The sequence below is a fragment of the Notolabrus celidotus genome, chromosome 20, assembly GCF_009762535.1.
Source record: "Notolabrus celidotus isolate fNotCel1 chromosome 20, fNotCel1.pri, whole genome shotgun sequence".
In the NCBI taxonomy this organism is placed as follows: Eukaryota; Metazoa; Chordata; class Actinopteri; order Labriformes; family Labridae; genus Notolabrus; species Notolabrus celidotus.
This window is the reverse complement of record NC_048291.1, coordinates 29,119,536-29,138,544: the sequence shown is the minus strand read 5'-3', so window position 1 is coordinate 29,138,544 and position 19,009 is coordinate 29,119,536. Positions and strand designations below refer to the sequence as shown.

Genomic DNA, 19,009 nt, shown 5'->3' with positions numbered 1-19,009 from the left:
CAGCTTTAAAGTCGAATGTCTAAAAACCACGATGCTGCATTTATCACTTCATAATGAATCTAAACTCGGCTTTGCCCGGTTGAAGCTTGTCCACATGGCCGGTGCTCAACAAGGACGGCAATAAACCACAAACCCTGAAATAATGCTGCACAAAATCTTATCTATAATGGACCCAATGAAGAAGTAGTTTACAGAGATTATAACAAGGTATGTTCAAAGGCTTTTTTAAAAGGATGCATGTTTTTGCAAGACCCAACATCAAGACCGGATCAGATCCAGTCCCCTCTTCCAGACAGGACTCAGTCTGATCTCATCTTAATCCACCATGAGCAGAGTGCTTTGCAGCATTTAGCAAGTTACAGTGGCAAGGACAAACTTCCTTTAACAGGCAGAAACCTCCAGCAGGACCAGACTCACGTTAGACAAACTTCCTTTAACAGGCAGAAACCTCCAGCAGGACCAGACTCATGTTAGACAAACTTCCTTTAACAGGCAGAAACCTCCAGCAGGACCAGACTCATGTGAGACAAACTTCCTTTAACAGGCAGAAACCTCCAGCAGGACCAGACTCATGTCAGACAAACTTCCTTTAACAGGCAGAAACCTCCAGCAGGACCAGACTCATGTCCGACAAACTTCCTTTAACAGGCAGAAACCTCCAGCAGGACCAGACTCATGTCAGACAAACTTCCTTTAACAGGCAGAAACCTCCAGCAGGACCAGACTCATGTCAGACAAACTTCCTTTAACCCTCCTGTTATGTTCGTTTCTCAGGAACAGCAATAATGTTCCTGGGTCAATTTGACCCGGGGTATATTTAGTTGTCCAAAAGTGTCAGAAACCCCCAAAAAATCCCAATTAACATGTTTTAAAATTGCATTGTTAACTCCATTACTAACCCTTTGAATCAATATTTAGTGCAATGGTGTTCTTTAATTCTCAGAGGTCATGCTTCAATGAAGATAACTCACTTCTTTAAAGCTGCTGTGAGGAACTTTTGATTTATATCAATTTTGGCGCCCCGTTGTGGACAAAGTGATACCTCTTATCTCTTGTTCTGTACATGCAAAAGTAGTGTTTTTAACAAAACCCTCACCCTGTTGTCTTTTAACAGCCAGATGTATCACTCAATGTGATTATTTGCTATGACAACAGCTGAAAAAGGGTGTTTCTAAAGCGAGATGTCAATCATGTGGTCTGACACCGACCCCCTCTGAGTGGTTTAAGGCATTAAAAATGACAACAGAGAAGGTATCAGTGTTGTTGTGGATGGCTTTGTTTGCTTTTGAAGGACATAAGGAGGCATCAGTGTTGGTTTCAGTCTGTTTCTCAGCTGGTGAAAAACTCCTCATAGTGCCTTTAAAAAACAAATTCATAATAACCTTTTCTTAATGAACATTGGAAAGACCGAAATATAAATACAGTCATTTTACATTACTTGGTTTTTTGTTTATTCTATTTTACTTATTTTTATTGTGTTCGTTTCTCAGGAACAGCAATAATGTTCCTGGGTCAATTTGACCCGGGGCATATTTAATTATCTAAAAGTGTCAGAACCCCCAAAAAGAATCCCAATTAACATTTTTTTTTTAATTGCATTATTAACTCCATTACTAACCATTTAAATCAATATTTGACCGCCGGGTCAAATTGACCCCCGAACAGTAGGTATGTGATATAAACATGCAGGGGGTTGCAAATATGTTAAATGAACCATTTTTAAATACATGTTTATTATGCTAATTAAGCCAAGCAGAAGAAGTTTCATACCGAAGAAATACTTTTGAAATGGGTCAATCTGACCCGGAAGATAACAGGAGGGTTAACAGGCAGAAACCTCCAGCAGGACCAGACTCATGTTAGACACACATCTGCTGAAGTCTTCAATCCCAACCTTTTAAAAGTGATCCCTGCACAGATTGAGTCCTGTACCTGCACAGATTGAGTCCTGTACCTGCACAGCAGCAATCCTAAACAGCACCTCACTTTGTCTGCGTCACACTCTGACTCTCTGCTCCAGATCCATTTCTTTACAGACCTCATAAATGAGAGGCTTCTTTATTCGCGTGTCGTCTAATACGGGAACAGAGTGCATCTGTGATAAATAATGAAACAGCCAGCTGCCGAAATTCAAGGTAAATTCCACCCTCAGACTTTATTGGACCCTCGTCTGTAATCAAATGTCAGGGCCTGTCCTGTCTGCTGCTTCCTCTACCTGCTTTATGACGTTCACAGATAACAGCTTGTGTTTGGAGAACAGTATTAAAATTGAAGCCACCTCGGACACAAATGATCTTGCCATTTTATGAGCATTACACTTCATGTACTGTAAGTCTAAAGAGAAGCATTACAGTCCTGATGTTCAGTCATCAGTTTACTGCTTCAGGGACTTCCAGCTGTGCAGGAAGAGTTTCAACACTTCAGCTAGCTACCACAAGCTAGCTTTAGCTTCCACTGTAACACACTGCAACCCTGAAGTGTAGAGTGTTTGCATCTTTTAAGGTTTGAGGTCAAACTACATCTCAGCCAGAGTTCAAAGAAATCCAGGAAAGTACTTCTCCCTGCCAAGAAACCGTCCTACACCCGGCGTAATATATTTATTTATCTAACACACATATTGAGTCAGATTAACGTAACCAAACTTGGCAGTTACACTTTACTCTTACTCACCCTTTACTTGTGCTAATATGTGGGTTATGTAAGCTTTGAACAACAACAAAATCAGTGTTTTAAAACCTTCAGAGATAAGGATTTTTGTAGGTTTCGTTAGCTTTGGAGAAAAAGGCACGCTGTTTCTAATGAAGTCTTTGTGCTAAGCTAACGTTGAGCTACGCAAGTTTATCCCTGGCATGAAATTAAATCAGTCGTTATAAAAGCTCTAAAAAGGATCAGGTGCTTTCAGAAAAATTGTCTGTATGTCGTCAAAGATTTTGGCATGAATACCTTTAAATAAATACGAATAAAGATGCTTTGATATTAAAAAATGCTCTTTACTTTAGATAATATGTGTCATTTTTTTAGCTTTGGACAAACTGGCTAGCTATTACCTCATTTCAAAGTGTTCACGCTATGCTAATCCAGCTAGCTGCTCAGTCTAAACAGATGTGGGGAGCGTGCCTGTGTTCCCACATTTCCTTTTTCCTAATTGTGTATTTTCTCACAATTTGGTAGCCAATTACACCCAACCTATTATCCAGTGGTCTACAGAAGGAATGAAGCTTTTAGCTAAATCTGTAGCGCCCATCTCTTTGTTTACTGCAAACATTTAATGTAAGATCACATCGTCCTTTTGAATAAACAAATTAAACTTAGCAGCACGGCGGCCTCACATTGACTAGATTCCAGTCAAATCAGTCGAATGAAGCCATCAACTGGACACCTTCCATAGTTTGCAGACCTGATTTTAAAAATGTCCTAGAAATGTGGGAACATAGGGATGACCCCCAAATGGAAACGACAACAATTATTTTGTTAGCCGAAAAAGGAAAAGTTGTGTTTTCTCACATTTTAAAGCAGCAACAATGTCGTTGGGGCAGAATGCTGATTACAGGTGTAACTTTTAAATGTGAGATGTTGCTTGTTATCCTTGAAATATATTGTATAAATGTATTGAAGTATAATATTCAAGCTAAGCTAGCTAGCTGCGGGCTCATACCACATGTTCAAAAAATTACACATTCAAAATGTGTTATTTCTGGGGCGCTGGTGGTCTAGCAGTCTAAGCGCCCCACATACAGAGGCTACAGTCCTCATCGCAGGGGTCGCCGGTTCGATTCCCGAGCAGTCGACCATCTCCTGCATGTCTTCCCCCGCTCTCTACTCCCCATATTTCCTGTCTCTCTTCAGCTGTCTTATGGAATAAAGGCAAAAAGGCCAAAAATATAACTTTGAAAAATGTCCTAGAAATGTGGGAACATTAGGACTGACCCCCAAATGGAAACAACAACAATTAGCCATAAGAACAGCTTCTTCCCCCAGGCTGTCACTCTGATGAACACTAAACCATAACAGTGTCATACCTGTCAGATAAATACTCTCTGTAAATATACATGTAGATACACAATGCAACAATTCTCAAGCAGAATTCCATATTTCTATTTTTTGTACTATTTAACTTCTATTTTTATAATGTAAAAACTACCTCTGCAACTCACCACTGCACTTTATCATATTATTTTAGCCTGTACATATTAGTCAAGCCTATTTGTTGTTTCTTTGTATTTATAGCTAAGGTTATTGTTATTATATTTTTATTTTATTTGTTATTGTAGTTCTTATTCTTATTCCTATTCTTATGCCTTGTACAAAGAGAGCACAGTTTACCAAAGTCAAATTCCTTGTGTGTTCAAGCATACTTGGCGAATAAAGCTGATTCTGATTCTGATTATTTTGTTAGCCGTAAAAAGGGAAAGTTGTGTTTTCTCACATTTTACAGCAGCAACAATGTCGGGTCAGAATGCTGATTACAGATGTAACTTTTAAATGTGAGATGTTGCTTTTTATCCTTGAAATGTATTGTATAAATGTATTTCCTTGAAAGATTCGTCATTTCAAGCTAAGCTAGCTAGCTGCGGGCTCGTACCGCATGTTCAAAGTACAGACATGAGAAAGATAAGCAACAAAAAAACCCTAAAAAATGACAGATTACTGTTAAAAATGTGATATTTCTGCTTCAACAGGTGACCTCACTTGTGCTTATATGCTTAATTTGATAGCTTTTGAAAAAGCGAGGCTAACGGACAACTCCTTCTTTCAAGTTTTGATTCATTCAAGCATAAAAACAGTTTCAATCTTCACATTAGTGATGAGAAAAACATCATTAATTAAAGTGTATTTTGGTACAACATGTTTTAGTGGAGAAAATGTGACATCCCTGCTCAGCCAACCTCAGTACCAATCAATAACACTTTAACAGTTTAAGTCCAAAGTCGTCTCTGTGTGTTTCTCTACATCAGAAGTACCTGAACACATCATGTCCAGCGCCGTGGAACCAAAGTTATACTGGTTGTGATTTTCAGACTTGCTGGATGAACAGATAGATGGATGGACGGACAGATGGATGGATGGAGAGACACAAGAGAGAGAGGAGTGAATATCTGCTCTTACCTTCAGCATGTCTCCCTTGTTGAAACTGAGTTCATCGCCTTCTGTGGCGCGAAACGTATAAAGTGCCATTGCCTCCATGCCGAAAACCCTCCAGCACACACTCACACACACACTCACTTACTCACACACACTCATACAGGAACTCCAGGACCCCCACTAATGCCCCAAGTACAGCGGGGGGCAGGGGTGAGAAGAGAAAGAAAGAAGAGAGAGGGATGAAGAGGAGCGAGAGAGAGAGAGAGGAGAGGAGAGGTCCGTCTGACCGCTGAGGCTGAGAGCGCACGAGAGAGTCAGGATGAGAGAGAGAAACAGAGAGAGAGAGCTCAGAGAGGGGAAAAACACGACTGGCTGCTGCTCAGCAACACACTACCATAAGTAACGTTCAGAGAGAGAGAGAGAGAGAGAGAGAGAGAGAGTAGGGGCTGAGCAGTGGGAGGCACTTCCTGTGTGTATATTTGTCTCACACAGTTTGTGCGGCTTCTGTGGATTCTGTCTTTCTTCATGTGTGTGCATTTCTTCAAACATTCTCTGTGTGTTTCTGTTTCTGTGTATGTGTGTGTGTGTGTGTGTGTGGTTTGTCAGCTCTTTGAATCACCGGTAGTTTCCACCCTCAGAGTGAAAAGTCATCTCACGTTTGCCACCTGTCATTAATCACATCGTGTGTGACTGAGAAGGACGGGACGAGGTGAGAAGAGAAAGGGGTCAACTCACCCGGAAGTGAACGGCTGAATTATTGATGGATAGCAGTGAAGTCTGAAAGCAGAGACATCACTCTCTTTGTGTTTCAGGCTGGAGGTGTGGGCCGGCAAGGTATGACGAGGGTCTGACTTCCCCTTCGTAAGAAAGCCATTTCCTTTTTCCACCCACGATAAAAAGTTACATAAGATCACTTCATATACAGACGAGGTGTGGACTGTAGAGACCACGAGGCCCCTGTACTGTGTGCTTAACATAATATGGAAACAAGTTATCTGTGCACACAGGTTAAGATTATGTGCAAACAATATAATATCTGCAAAGGTCTTCAGAGTTCAGGCCTTTCATGTCTTTACTTTTTGCATGATAAAATTAAGCCGTGCACACAATTTAACATTTTTACTGCTTGGAACTTCGTGATCTCTCGTCCGTCAACACCCACCGGTTGTGTTTTCAGGACCGCCGGACAGCTGGAGTCATGTGACCGAGGTCATCCAGGATTCCCCTCCTCCTCTCCTCCTCATCCATGTTGTCTTTCTGGTCCTCTGAAAACCTCTGACCTGTTGACTCCAGGCCTGGCTCCGCTCATCATGACTTTGGTTTGTTGTTGTAGTTAAGTGAAATACGATCTGGTGATAACACAGAGTGTTTTATTCTGAAAATTAACCGGATGTTTTCATTTTATTTTGGTGAAACCTGACTTCCTGTCCCGCTCCATCTGCTCTGTTGATATTGATGCGTCGTGCTCCGGCATCCGGGAACAATAGAAGTCTTGTGTATCTGATCCATGGAGGACTCAGACCTGCCGGATCAGAGACGCAGACAGATCGCAACGGAGCGGATCCAGAGGAAGTTAACCCATTGACTAGAATAGAAACCAATCAGATCTGAAGCTGTGGCGGAGCGGAGACATATCTGGTGGAATTTAGCCTTAACGTTGAGTCACAGAACCGAGGAAATGAGCATTAAGGGAAAGAAAAGGAAAGCTAAGGGAAGGAAAGGAGAGGAAATGAGCACTGAGGGAAGGAAAGACAAGGAATAGAAAGCTGAGGAAAGGAAATGATAACTAAGGAGAGGAAATGAGCGCAAAGGAAAGGAAAGGAAATGAGCACCAGAATGCAACAGAGTTGCTCTGTTGAGATTGATGCGTCGTGCTCCGGCATCCGGCACAAATAGAAGTCTTGTGTATCTGATCCGGAGGACTCAGACCTGCTGGATCACAGACGCAGCCGGAACACAACAGAGCGGATCCAGTGGAAGTTAACACACTGACTAGAATAGAAACCGATCAGATCCGGAGCTGAGACGGATCAGAGACGGAGCTGGTGGAAGTTAGCCTTAATGTTGAGTTACAGAACCGTCTTCAGGTCCTCTTTTAAAGGTTCCACATTTAACCCTTGTTTGGTGTAACAGTCCCACCCAGAGTTGGGTGTTGGTACTATCAAGAACAAAGCTGTGAAGTTCCAGCAAGAACAGCTAGGTAGCAACACCTTCATATCCCAGCATGCATTGGGTCGGACTGTTGTTCTTTCTGCACATGGTGATTTGTTTAGAATCGTCATGTTGGTGCTTGTTTTTGGTTTTTACCATTTGCAGGTTGCCCGTCACATTTACTCCCTTGGCCGTAAGAGGCAGAAACCTTGAGCAGAATCGGAGTCATTGATGGACTGCCGTCTGCCTTGGATGTTGGTTAAGTGGGGAACAGAGGAGAGAAAAGAGAAAGAGGGAGAGACCACACAAACTATGAGAGGGATGAAAAGTTAACACAGAGAAATGATGAACTTGAAATCAGTTCATCACTTTGCTGTTTTCCACCTGTGGCTGTGAGCCTGAGTCTGTAGGTGGGCAGATCATCTCTTCCAGTTTATGTAATTCCCTGAGTTGAACCTGAAATCGTTCCCCTGGAGTCGATCTGGAGAGAGCAGAACAAAGCGGTTTGATAGAGGAGAGCTTTTCACTCAAACCTGGGAGGACAAACTCAGCATCAAAGAAGTCTCACTGACTCTTCCTCGCCCTCTTTGACCGGTAAACGATGCTAACCTCAGGGTCATGTGACCATTTCCTCTCTGTGCAGGGATGCCGACATTCAGACCGACTTACAAACTCTCATTCTGCTCCGAGGGTCTGCTCCACACCTCGGGCGACTTCTTCACTTAATTGTGAGCGTCGCTGTTTGAAGTGTTCCTCTTTAAAAATGTAACAGCCCCAAAGATTTACATTTGAAGACACAGGCGGCGGATTTAGAGACGATTCAAATTCAAAACACATCAATAATCCAGAACAACAGAGTGGGAAGGAAACGGAGCCGTGAGGCCTGAAGACGCCCCTCCAGTGATAACAAATATGTTACACAGAGATCTGGTTTCATTTATCCCATCAGGACAGACCTCTTTGGTTGGATTTGCAGTGTGTTTCTGACTTGATGCATTTTGTCTTTCTTGATTTATTTGCAGTGTTATTGTTCACACATCACTTCTAACTTTCCTCCTGCTCTTGTTTTTCATGTGCAAGGTGTTTTCTTTTCATGCATTGTTTTCTCTTTCTGCAGAGCTTTGCTTTTAATTTGCAGTAAACTTCCTGTTGATGCATTTATCTGAGATTTCTGCAGAACATTTTCTGAACATTTTCCAGTCTCACAGCCTTCTCTCACATGCAGAACATCCTTCGTTCATGCATGATCTTTGCCTCCTGCAGCATTTATTTCCTCCCCTCTGTTCGTTAATAAAACAGTTCATTTTCTATTAATGGATTTAATTTAGTTTTCTGCTCTACAACATTTTTTTTTATTAGGAGTACATGCTCAGTTCACACATTCATTTTTCACTTATTGCAGCTCATTATTTAACATCACAGTGTGTCTCCTGTTATCACATTCATGTTGCATTTGAAGCACTTTTTAGACCAGGGGTTCCAGAAGTGTGTCTTGGTACCCCCTTGGGGGTCACGAGACAAAAATGGGGGGTCGTGAGATGTCCTCCAGACACTTATTTTTAAAAAGTTATCTAAAATTAGTACATTTTCCACCTTTATAGAAAAAAAAAACATCAAAAATAGAAGCTAACCTTGAAATAAAACCTTGTAAATATAAAGTGTAATGAGTTTTCTGCCTTTCTTTGTCTCCAGATGACTCCTAAGTTTAGAGTTAGTGAACAGGTAATGATCTAAAGCATCAGTAGCAGCAGGTTCATTCATAACAGCACAGGAAACACAGACACATAGGGTCATTTTCTGCAGACCAGCTAAATGAAGACACATTAAAGCACTCTGAGGGACAGTGGGGGTCACGAGTCGTGGGCTGAAAAGTTTGGGAACCCCTGTTTTAGACCATGCATTTATTTTGTCTTTCTGCAGGTCATCCTCTCTCCTTGCATTGTTTTTTTGTTTCACTGTATTTGGTAAGGACCTTTGTACCGTGCTCCTCATGGTGACATAAGCTATGACAGTTGAGAGTGAAAACCAAAAAGCACCCAAGTCCCAAACTGTGTCTTCTATTTTCATGATTTCACAAGAACAAATCCAGCTCACCCTCTGCAGGCTGCGATCACGCCTCGACAAAGAACCGTGGCTTTAATCAAAGTTCCGACGTTACACTGGGACTCGTGTTAACCCCTTTCATCACACATAAATCAGATCAGATCATCAACAACATCACGCAGGCTTCAGCTCATATTCATGAGATCCTAATCCTCAAACTGCTCATCCAGGCGACAATCTGTCACAGGCTGAAAAAGCACTCGCCTTCTTGCCTTGTCAAAATATGTTGTGAGAAACGCTGCAGCTGTCTGAATCCTGACTCCTGTGTTGTGTATTTGTCTTGAGAATTATCCCTCAGAAACTATCAAATATGGACATCCAGGGGGCCTTTAAAGAATTCCCTTTAATGTTTCTGGATTCGTGAGAGCAGCAGATAGAATTTGTAGGAAAAGAGGAGGAACATGGGTAGCAGGAAAAGCATGCACAGACGTGTTTCTACAGAAGAACCTGTCCAGGAAATCCCCGGTCAGCTGGCCAGCTTGACTCAGCCATGAGACGTGAGACAGAGGCCTGCAGGAGGAAGAGAGGAGGGCTGAAGGGAAGAGCAGAAGAGGAAGACAAGCAGAGGAAGTGGAACTGCCTTTTAGAACAAGAGCCAAGCAGATAATGAGATTTACTGTTAACCCTTTCATGTCAGACTTCTAATAAAGCACCTGCAGGAGATAGCTGTTGTGGTTTTTATGTAAATGCTCGACTGTAAATCCAGAATGCAAAGTAAAAATAAGCATCCTGAGGGGTTTAATCGATGCAGACTCTCTCACCTTTCTAATTCACTCTCATTAATGCAGATTTGTGCTAATTGGTTGTATCTGTCGGGCTCCTCTGCAGCACACCCCGCTCCTCTCTGCACAGCTCGCAGTGTGGGCGATACTTCACTTCTTTCTTTGGGTCTTCTTTTTGTTAAGTTGGATTTTCTGTAGGTGGCTCTGTTCTTTGTCTGCACAGCAGCGATGGTGTTCTCTGTTCAGACCCTTTTTTTTTTTTCTCTTTTGTTGAACTCATCCAGCCGGTGCGTTACATCACTTCCTTTGTCCATTTTTGGATGTCTCAAAAACACCTTTTCGGAGGCGTGTGATCGTCCTAAGCGGTCTGAACACCTCACATGAACTCCTTTATGCATTTTTAATTCACGTCCAATTGAAGTCGTGGTGTATACGTGTCACACCCAACACACAGTCACATCTAGTATGCAAGATTTTCTGCCTGAGTGAGGGCAACATTTCATCCTGTCAGAGGCACTGATGCAGAGGGCATGAAATAGTCAGTGAACAGGTTTGTGTGTGTGTGAGAGAGAGAGAGTGTGTGTGAAAAATGGGTGTTGTGTGTTAGCGGAAGCAAGTGGGCACCAGCGGAAAAAGCAGGTGGGCACAAAATCTTCAAACTTCCTCTCAAAGAAAATGACAACACTGACTCTCTCCATCTGTTTCCTCTGATGGCCCAGTTTCTCATTAGTCTGTTCTTTCTTTCACTCTTTCCTGCCGAGCGCCGATGAAGTCTGTCGTCTGTTTGCTGATTCTTTAACCCTTTCTTTCTCCTCTTGTTCACTGGATTGATAATCTCCTTCTCCTTTACCCTCTTCTTTTAAAAACTTTTCTTTCATCTTGTTCTTGTTTTGCAGGGAATTTGAATTTTAAACATCCAGAACTCTACTTTCTTTTCACTGCCGTGCAAACACCAAACGATCTGTGATCAGTCGTCCTCATGCATGATCCTCCTTCACATGTGCACTCATGACATATCCTAGAAACAGAAGTAGAAACGGTCAGACTTGCAGACATCTGTGCTGCTTTGAAATGATTCTCCTTCTTCAACCTCTGATGTTTTGATTCATCCCGTTACACGTCCGTCTCTCAGCTTCACACCAGCCGCATGATATAAACATCATCACCCTCACCTACTCGCTCGGGGTGAATCTTCTGAAATGTGTCCTGGAACGTCGGACTTCATGCAGATATTTAACTGGAGGGCTGGCAGGGTGAAGTCAGGGTGTTGTGCTCACACATGCAGCCTGAATTACAAACGGTTAAAGAGAAAGAGAAAGAGAAGGAAGCGCTCTCTGGACTCACAGAAAGTGTTTGGACAAGGTGCTTTTTGGATTTGGATACATGATGCAGATCACAATAAAGATCTTACAGCAATGCAAGATATGAAGAAGGGCCCAGCGGAGGAAATATGGCGGCTACCTTCAACTGTACGACACAAGCTCTTCTTTTCTTTCTATTCAAACAGTTAAAAAAGGAGCGTGCATGGAGGAAAGTCAGTGAGGAGGCCTTGCGTCTTTGGGTTCTTGCTAACACGCATAAGGAGTCAGTTATTTGTGCAAATTAAACAAGTGAACACAGAACCTTCTGGTGTTCTAAAGGCTGATTTATACTTCTGCGTCGCCCATACGCAGCAGGTTCTGACTTGGACATGAGCTCCGCATACTTGTGCGTCGATGTGTCCGTGTCCCGAAACCCTTGAGGGCAGTGCGGTCTCTCTGATAGCCGGCCGCCTGCGTCCGGTCCCGCTACGATCTCTGTTTCCTTTTCCTCAGAGATTCAGAGCGTGTTCTGTTAATCTACAGCTGATACATGTTGCTGTTTATCATGCAGACATGATTACATGAAGAATAGAGAGGAGGAGATGAAATACACGGCCGATACAAGCTGCTGAGAGGACCAATCACAGGGCTTGAGGTCTGTGTTGATTCTACGCGTAGTTACATTTTGGAGGAGGCGCACGTCAGCTACGTGCGTAGGCCTCTGTGTAGGAACGGGAGCTATGCAGACGAACCTCCTCCCACAGCTCCACAGTTATCATATCTTTCATATAGTCTTCTTTCTGTCCAGTGTATCTGAGTAAACAGGTAACAGGTCTAGATACTTTCATTGCATGTATTACAGGGACATGGTACCAACATATTCACACGTTTTAAACTCGCTATAAGTTCCTCTGCTGCTTCATCACTCTGTCTGGTGTCTCTTTTGGTGTCCACACTGTCACTTCTGTGTAATGTTTATACAGCCTAGAAAAAAGTAGCACGACGAGGTATCGTCGATTTGATGCAGAAGTATAAATCAATCTTAACACGTGTGAATAAAGCGAGCAAATTCTTTTTTACCTGTCAGGTGGGAATAGGTCAGTCGGGCCAATGACATGGCGATGTGTTCAACAAGATACGTGCTAATTCATGAGGGTTGAGAAATCCGTGCCTTATTCGTGCCTTGATGGCCAATCAGCACGGAGATCCTCCAGAGATGTATGATGTAAAGAACAGACCGGTGGAGGTTCATGCAGCTTAAAAAGAGATAAGATAAGATATTACTTTACTGATCCCCAGGGGGGAAATTCAGTTGTTACAGCAACCCAGACATAAGTAGAATCAAGAAGAAGTTTCAATAAGTAAAATAAAACAAGTTATAAATAGATAGATAAAGTGGTCAGCATGGTGCGGTCTGTGGCCTCCGTGGGCACAAAGGAGCGCCTGAAGCGTTCACTCTTGCACCGTGGTGGGATGATGCATTGACTGAACGAGCTCCCCATCAGCCACAGCTCATCATGGAGAGGCTGAGAGGGGTTATCCAGGATGGCTCACAGTTTGTCCATCAACCTGCTCTCAGCCACTGACTCCAGACTGTCCAGTTCTAGTCCAACCACAGAGCGGGGCCTTCTTTACCAGCTTGGAGGAGAGATTTATCATGTCTGGTTGCAGCTACCCTGAACTGTATGACAACACCCGGAGGAGGAGCTAGCCTTAGACACGTGAATAGAGCAAGTCATTTGCACAGATTAAGCAAGTAGACAAATTTTCCAGCACACCAATATGCATGCAAAAAGCAAGCAAATAATTGTGTCCGTGTCCAGTGTGAACACAACATTGTTTTTGCCACATTGTCAACAGGAAGAGGTGAGATCATGAAGTCTATAAATATTCTGGACTCCTTTTTCACGGATTGATTTGACATGACGTGATCTGGTTGCACCTTGTGTTCTTGCTATCCAGATTTAGGCTCGACCAATCAGAATTGAGCATTCCATCCAAGCCAGGTGATTGGTCAGAAAGCTGGATTATAATGTAGGGATAGATCCACCTTCTTTAAAGTTATAAAAGCTTCTATAGCCCCGTGTTTAAAGGACGATGTGAACATGCAGAGACGAGGGAGCTTTCTAATCGTGAGACACAGACAGAGAGACTCACAGTTTTTATTGTGTGTTATAGAAAAATAATCAAATGTAGATGTAAAACATGCAGAGAAGGCAGTTTGTGTTTGTATTAATACGGCTGTACGTCTCTCCTAACATAAACAGAGTGTATTATTAATGCACTCTCTATTACTGTTGGCTTTAATCATATCAGTTGGAGTTGTGTGCAAACAGAGAGGCAGACTTCTCCCCTGAGTCTCCCTGAATAAAACATTTCAAGATGCGATTGTTTTTCATTCCCAGATCCACGAGGAGGAGGAGGAACGATTGTGGGAAACTAAAAGGTTGAGTTAATCTCACGGAGAGATGAGCTCATCAGGTTGTGTTTTTTAAAAAGAGTGGATGTCAAGTTTTAAAGCTTCTGCAGGAACTTTCCCCCCGCCCCCTCTGGAGGATAATAGCGTCAGCATGTATGGAGAGATTTCAGTAATAAGTGTGCAGGAGCGCCAGGTATTAGACCTGATCCTGTTTCATGCTGTCGCTGTTCTCCTGCTTGTCCTGACTGAAACCACGTGTTCCTCCACAGACTGAATCCTGCCCGTCTTTCCCTCCTTTTTCCCACGTTACATAACTTTGTGATGCATCAGCTTTCTGTGCTGGGATACAAAGCTTCTAAATACATCTGTAAGTTTCCTCGTGTGAACCCTCCGTTCACACACGCTGCTGGAATATATTCAAATGAACGTGACTCATATGTGTGCTGCCTTTGTTGTGTGATTCACTGGAGGACGTGCCAGATTTGCTGGTGTGTGACAAAGAATTATATAATGCGGATAAAAATTTGTGATGGAGATTTCACATCGTGAGCACCGACAGGACGCCGTTTATGAAGTGATTATGTTATCTCAAATGCTTCCGTATTTTGGAGCATGTTTTTTCATTGTGGAATTGAAGAGATGGAGTTGAAACTTGTGTGCTTGATGTTTTGCAGAGCAGCTGATCAGGGAGATAACAAAGGCCTGTTTCATGTTGTGCTGCAGCGTCTTAGTCTGTAAGTTATAAAGATGTGGTTAAACACTAACACAGGCTCAACTGATGAGTAATAAACTATGTGATTTAACCTCAAACATGCTCTTTGTTCCTCTAGAGTTTCAGACTCCAATTCTCTGATGACCATCGAGCATCCCTGAGCCATACTCCTCTGTTGACTGTACAGTCATGGCCAAAAGTTTTGAGAATGACACAAATATTACATTTTCACAAAGTCTGCTGCTTCAGGGTTTTTAGGTGTTTTTGTCAGATGTTTCTATGGTATAATGAAATACAATTAGAAGCATTTCATAAGTATCAAAAGCTTTTATTGAGAATTACACAGAATTCATGCAATAAGTCAATATTTGCAGTGTTGACCCTTCTTTTTCAAGACCTCTGCAATTCTCCCTGGCATGCTGTCAATCAACTTCTGGACCAAATCCTGACTGATGGCAGTCCATTCTTGCATAATCAATGCTTGGAGTTTGTCAGAATTTGTGGGTTTTTGATTGTCCACCCGCCTCTTGTAGATTGACCACAAGTTCTCAATGGGATTAAGATCTGGGGAGTTTCCTGGCCAAGGGCCCAAAATCTTAATGTTTTGTTCCCCGAGCCATTTTGTTATGACTTTTGCTTTATGGCAAGGTGCTCCATCATGCTGGAAAAGGCATTCTTCATCACCAAACTGCCCTTGGATGGTTGGGAGAAGTTGCTCTGGGAGGACGTTCTGGTACCATTCTTTATTCATGGCTGTGTTTTTAGGCAAGATTGTGAGAGAGCCCACTCCCTTGACCGAAAAGCAACCCCATACATGAATGGTCTCAGGATGCTTCACTGTTGGCAAGAGACAGGACTGATGGTAGCGCTCACCTCGTCTTCTCCGAACAAGCCTTCCTCCAGATGCCCCAAACAATGGGAAAGGGGATTCATCAGAGAAAATGACTTTACCCCAGTCCTCAGCAGTCCAGTCCCTGTACCTTCTGCAGAATATCAGTCTGTCCCTGATGTTTTTACTGGAGAGAAGTGGCTTCTTTGCTGCCCTCCTTGACACCAGGCCTTCCTCCAAAAGTCTTCGCCTCACTGTGCGTGCAGATGCACTCACACCTGCCTGCTGCCATTCCTGAGCAAGCTCTGCACTGGTGGTGGCCCGATCCCGCAGCTGTAACACCTTCAGGAGACGGTCCTGGTGCTTGCTGGACTTTCTTGGGCGCCCTGGAGCCTGTTTGGCAACAATTGAACCTCTCTCCTTGAAGTTCTTGATAATTGGATAGACGGTTGACTGAGGTGCAATCTTACTCGCTGCTATAAACTTCCCTGTTAGGCCCTTTTTGTGCAATGCAATGATGGCTGCACGTGTTTCCTTGCAGGTAACCATGGCTAACAGATGAGGAACAATGGTGTCATGCACCATCTTCCTTTTAAAGTGTCCAGTCACTCAATCATGACAGATTGATCGCCAGCCTTGTCCTCATCAACACCCACACCTGTGTTAATGTGTGTGACACCTGTGTGTCATTGAAATGATGTTAGCTGGTCCTTTTGTGGCAGGGCTGAAATGCAGTGGAAATGTGTTTTTGGTGATAAAGTTCATTTTCAAGGCAAAGAGGGACTTTGCAATTAATTGCAGTTGAGCTGATCACTCCTCATAACATTCTGGAGTATATGCAAATTGCCATTATAAAAACTGAAACCGCAGACTTTGTGAAAATTAATAGTTGTGTCATTCTCAAAACTTTTGGCCATGACTGTAGTAACCCACAGGATCAGGGGTGCAGCCTCAGATCCTCAGGCAGGAACCTCCTTAAAGTTCGCATTGCAAACTTAAAATCTAAGGGTGAGCAAGCATTTGCTGTTCAAGCTCCTCGACCGGCCTGAGGATCTCAGGAGAGCTGCATCAGGATGTTCTTTTAAATCACAGCTGAAAACAGATTTATATCCAAAGGCCTTCTTGTAATATTGTTTTATCCACGATACTACATTTATTTTTAATCTACTTGCATTCGTGTTTTTCTTTTATTCACTCATTGTTTTTATTTGTTTTATTCATTTTAAATGTTTTAATTACTGTAAGTAGTTTCTCTTGTTCTCTTTTATTCAGCTGTTCCTCTGAAATTGTCTCTCTAACCACGAGCCCTCATCTTCAAATTCCTTAACTTCAAAGATAAAGAGAGAGTCCTCTGAATCGCCAGAAACAAAGGAGAAAAACACTGATGGTGGCAAAACATCCAAGCGCAGATTATTGCCTGCAATTGTTTGGAGATTTCAGTTTATAGAAATTAATTTACGATGCTTTTTTAACAGTAATATGGAGCGATTTAAGCTTAATCTTCGCTCAAACTGATCCTGCAAGACGGGCTCCACATGCTGTGTCTGCAGGACTGTTTTCTGGTTCATGTGTAGACCTTGGATTTGACCTACCTCTAGTTTACACGGAACCATTTCAGGTTGCATCTCCACCAAATTGAAAGTGCCGTACCGAAACAGCTCGGTTTGAATCAGTGTACCTTTACACCCTGATAATACAGTACATGAATTATGACGTAGGAAAGCGGTGTGTGTGTGTGTGTGCTGCTGAACTCATTGACCGTACTGTACTGTGACCAGGAATAACCCAGCTGTCAGTGTGTTACACCAAAGGATGGAGGGAGAGTTAACGGCCCCCTGAGTCTCTGACAGGAGATCATCATGAGAGGAGTCTACATGAGAGAGGTTCTTAGTGTTCATTAAATCAACAGTCACCAGTGCTGATCACACATTAAAGGACACACATGACTGCAGGGGGCTCAGTGAGAACAACCACTGAGTGCAACACCACGCTCTCAGAGAGCAAGGAACCAAAAGTAGAGCGCCACTGACATCTGCTGGAGGGAAGGGGAACAGCAGGGGAAATGTGAGATGTTCTGGGGAGGGAGTTTGCATGTTGTTGAAGTGTCCTCACCTTTAATGCATGCACTGAGAAATGAAATACTATGACTAGGAGTGATTAGCACAGTTGAGGTTTGCACAGGCTTCAATGTGCAAGGAGGTGAAGCACATGCATCATCACAAACTTCACTTTATCTTTCATCTCATTCTGCAAGAAGCGGTCTAACCTGTTATTTTAGAGAGAAACTGAGCGCTGCCCGGCTGTGTTAAAGAGGAAAGTATGCATTTATGAATCTAATTACACAAAGACTTCAGACATTCCTGTGATCACCTGTTGGGTTGTCTAAAAAAAAGCGTTTGCACTCAATCCGCTTCAAGGGAATCAAACGCAAGCTAAAAATTTAAATAACCTGATCTCATTTTCTAGCGTCAAATGTCAGCTCTCTTTAGTCTCAAGAAGTTGAGTCGCTCATGACAGAGAGATCTTTTAAAGACAGTCTCACACCCGGACCTTTAAATCTGTTTTTCCTTCTCTCTCCTGCACAACGCCGATAAAAAAACACATCTAATTCAGCTTGGCTTTGGGCTTACTTCAGCTTATCCTGCGCTCCAAAACAACGCCGAGTGAGTGAAGCTCCTTTGAGACAAAGACCAAAATAAAATGTCACTCCATGCCAGGAGGTAAAGCACATTAATAGGCCCTCAGAATAAAGTTTACACACCACACGTTTGCCCTCTGCGATTGCTGTTAAGGTGTCTGCAACCTTCAGTCTCTGCTAGAAAACTGTGACGCCTCATGCTGCTTCTATTTATACACACAATGCTCACCATGTAAATATGCCAAAGTCTATTCATAGCTCTTTGTGCACTTTGTGTGTCTATTCATAGAACCTGATTTAAATAAAGGACTGTTATGCATATCTGTATTAAGATCCTGAGTCCCTCCCTCTGCTGAGACGATGAGACGGTTAGACGTTCCCAGTGAAAACAGAGAAGGAATGCTGCCCTGCAATGTTTGCTGCTTGTTCTGACACACCTGTAACACACCCCCCCCCACACACACACATTCACACACACTTACACACACACAACAGGCTATGCTCCTTGCCATTGACAAATCATGACATTCACTTGGTTGTGCAATAGGCCTACATATTCGGTCCATTTCCTTCAGGACAAGGAAGAAAGAGTTTCTTCCTGAAATAGAACCAGAGAAGTTTATTCTCATCATAAAAAGCTAAAATAATAGTAACTTTTATAGCGGGATTATCCTTCATATTTACAAACTAAGAAGACATAAGACACATTTTACAGAGGACTAGAGATTTTGAAGAAACTCTGGGGGTTAGTTAGTCATATGTAACCTTTAAATGTACATTAAAACCTACATTTTTGGGGCTTTAGCCTTGTGAAATTTCAAGCTTCATAAGGTAGTACTCCCCACTTTGGTATAATCTTCACAAATACTTACATTGACATATTAAGACCCACTTTTTGGACATCTAGACATCCCTTCAAGGACTGTAGCCACCAAAAATCTCTGCTCCAGAGGAGTAGGCTTGCATTTTAAAATATATGTAGTGTAATGCTTAAGCTGTGTTGCAAAAGGAAGCTTAAATATCTATGTTGACATAAGGAGACCTCAATTTTT

General features: G+C 42.6%; 1 protein-coding gene across 2 annotated transcripts in view; it reads right to left on the bottom strand.

Annotated features, from left to right (window-relative positions):
- grapa (GRB2 related adaptor protein a) overlaps positions 1–5,453 on the bottom strand; it is a 39,807-nt gene extending 34,354 nt beyond the window's left edge. The window contains exon 1 of one of the 2 annotated variants that reach the window (XM_034710503.1): positions 5,107–5,453. In XM_034710503.1, the coding sequence (XP_034566394.1) occupies positions 5,107–5,184 (78 nt within the window). In that variant the 5' untranslated portion in view covers positions 5,185–5,453. Of the gene's footprint in view, positions 1–4,961; positions 4,986–5,106 lie in introns of those variants that run through there. The other variant, XM_034710504.1, reaches the window with a different exon arrangement.
- Positions 5,454–19,009: the final 13,556 nt, after the last annotated feature.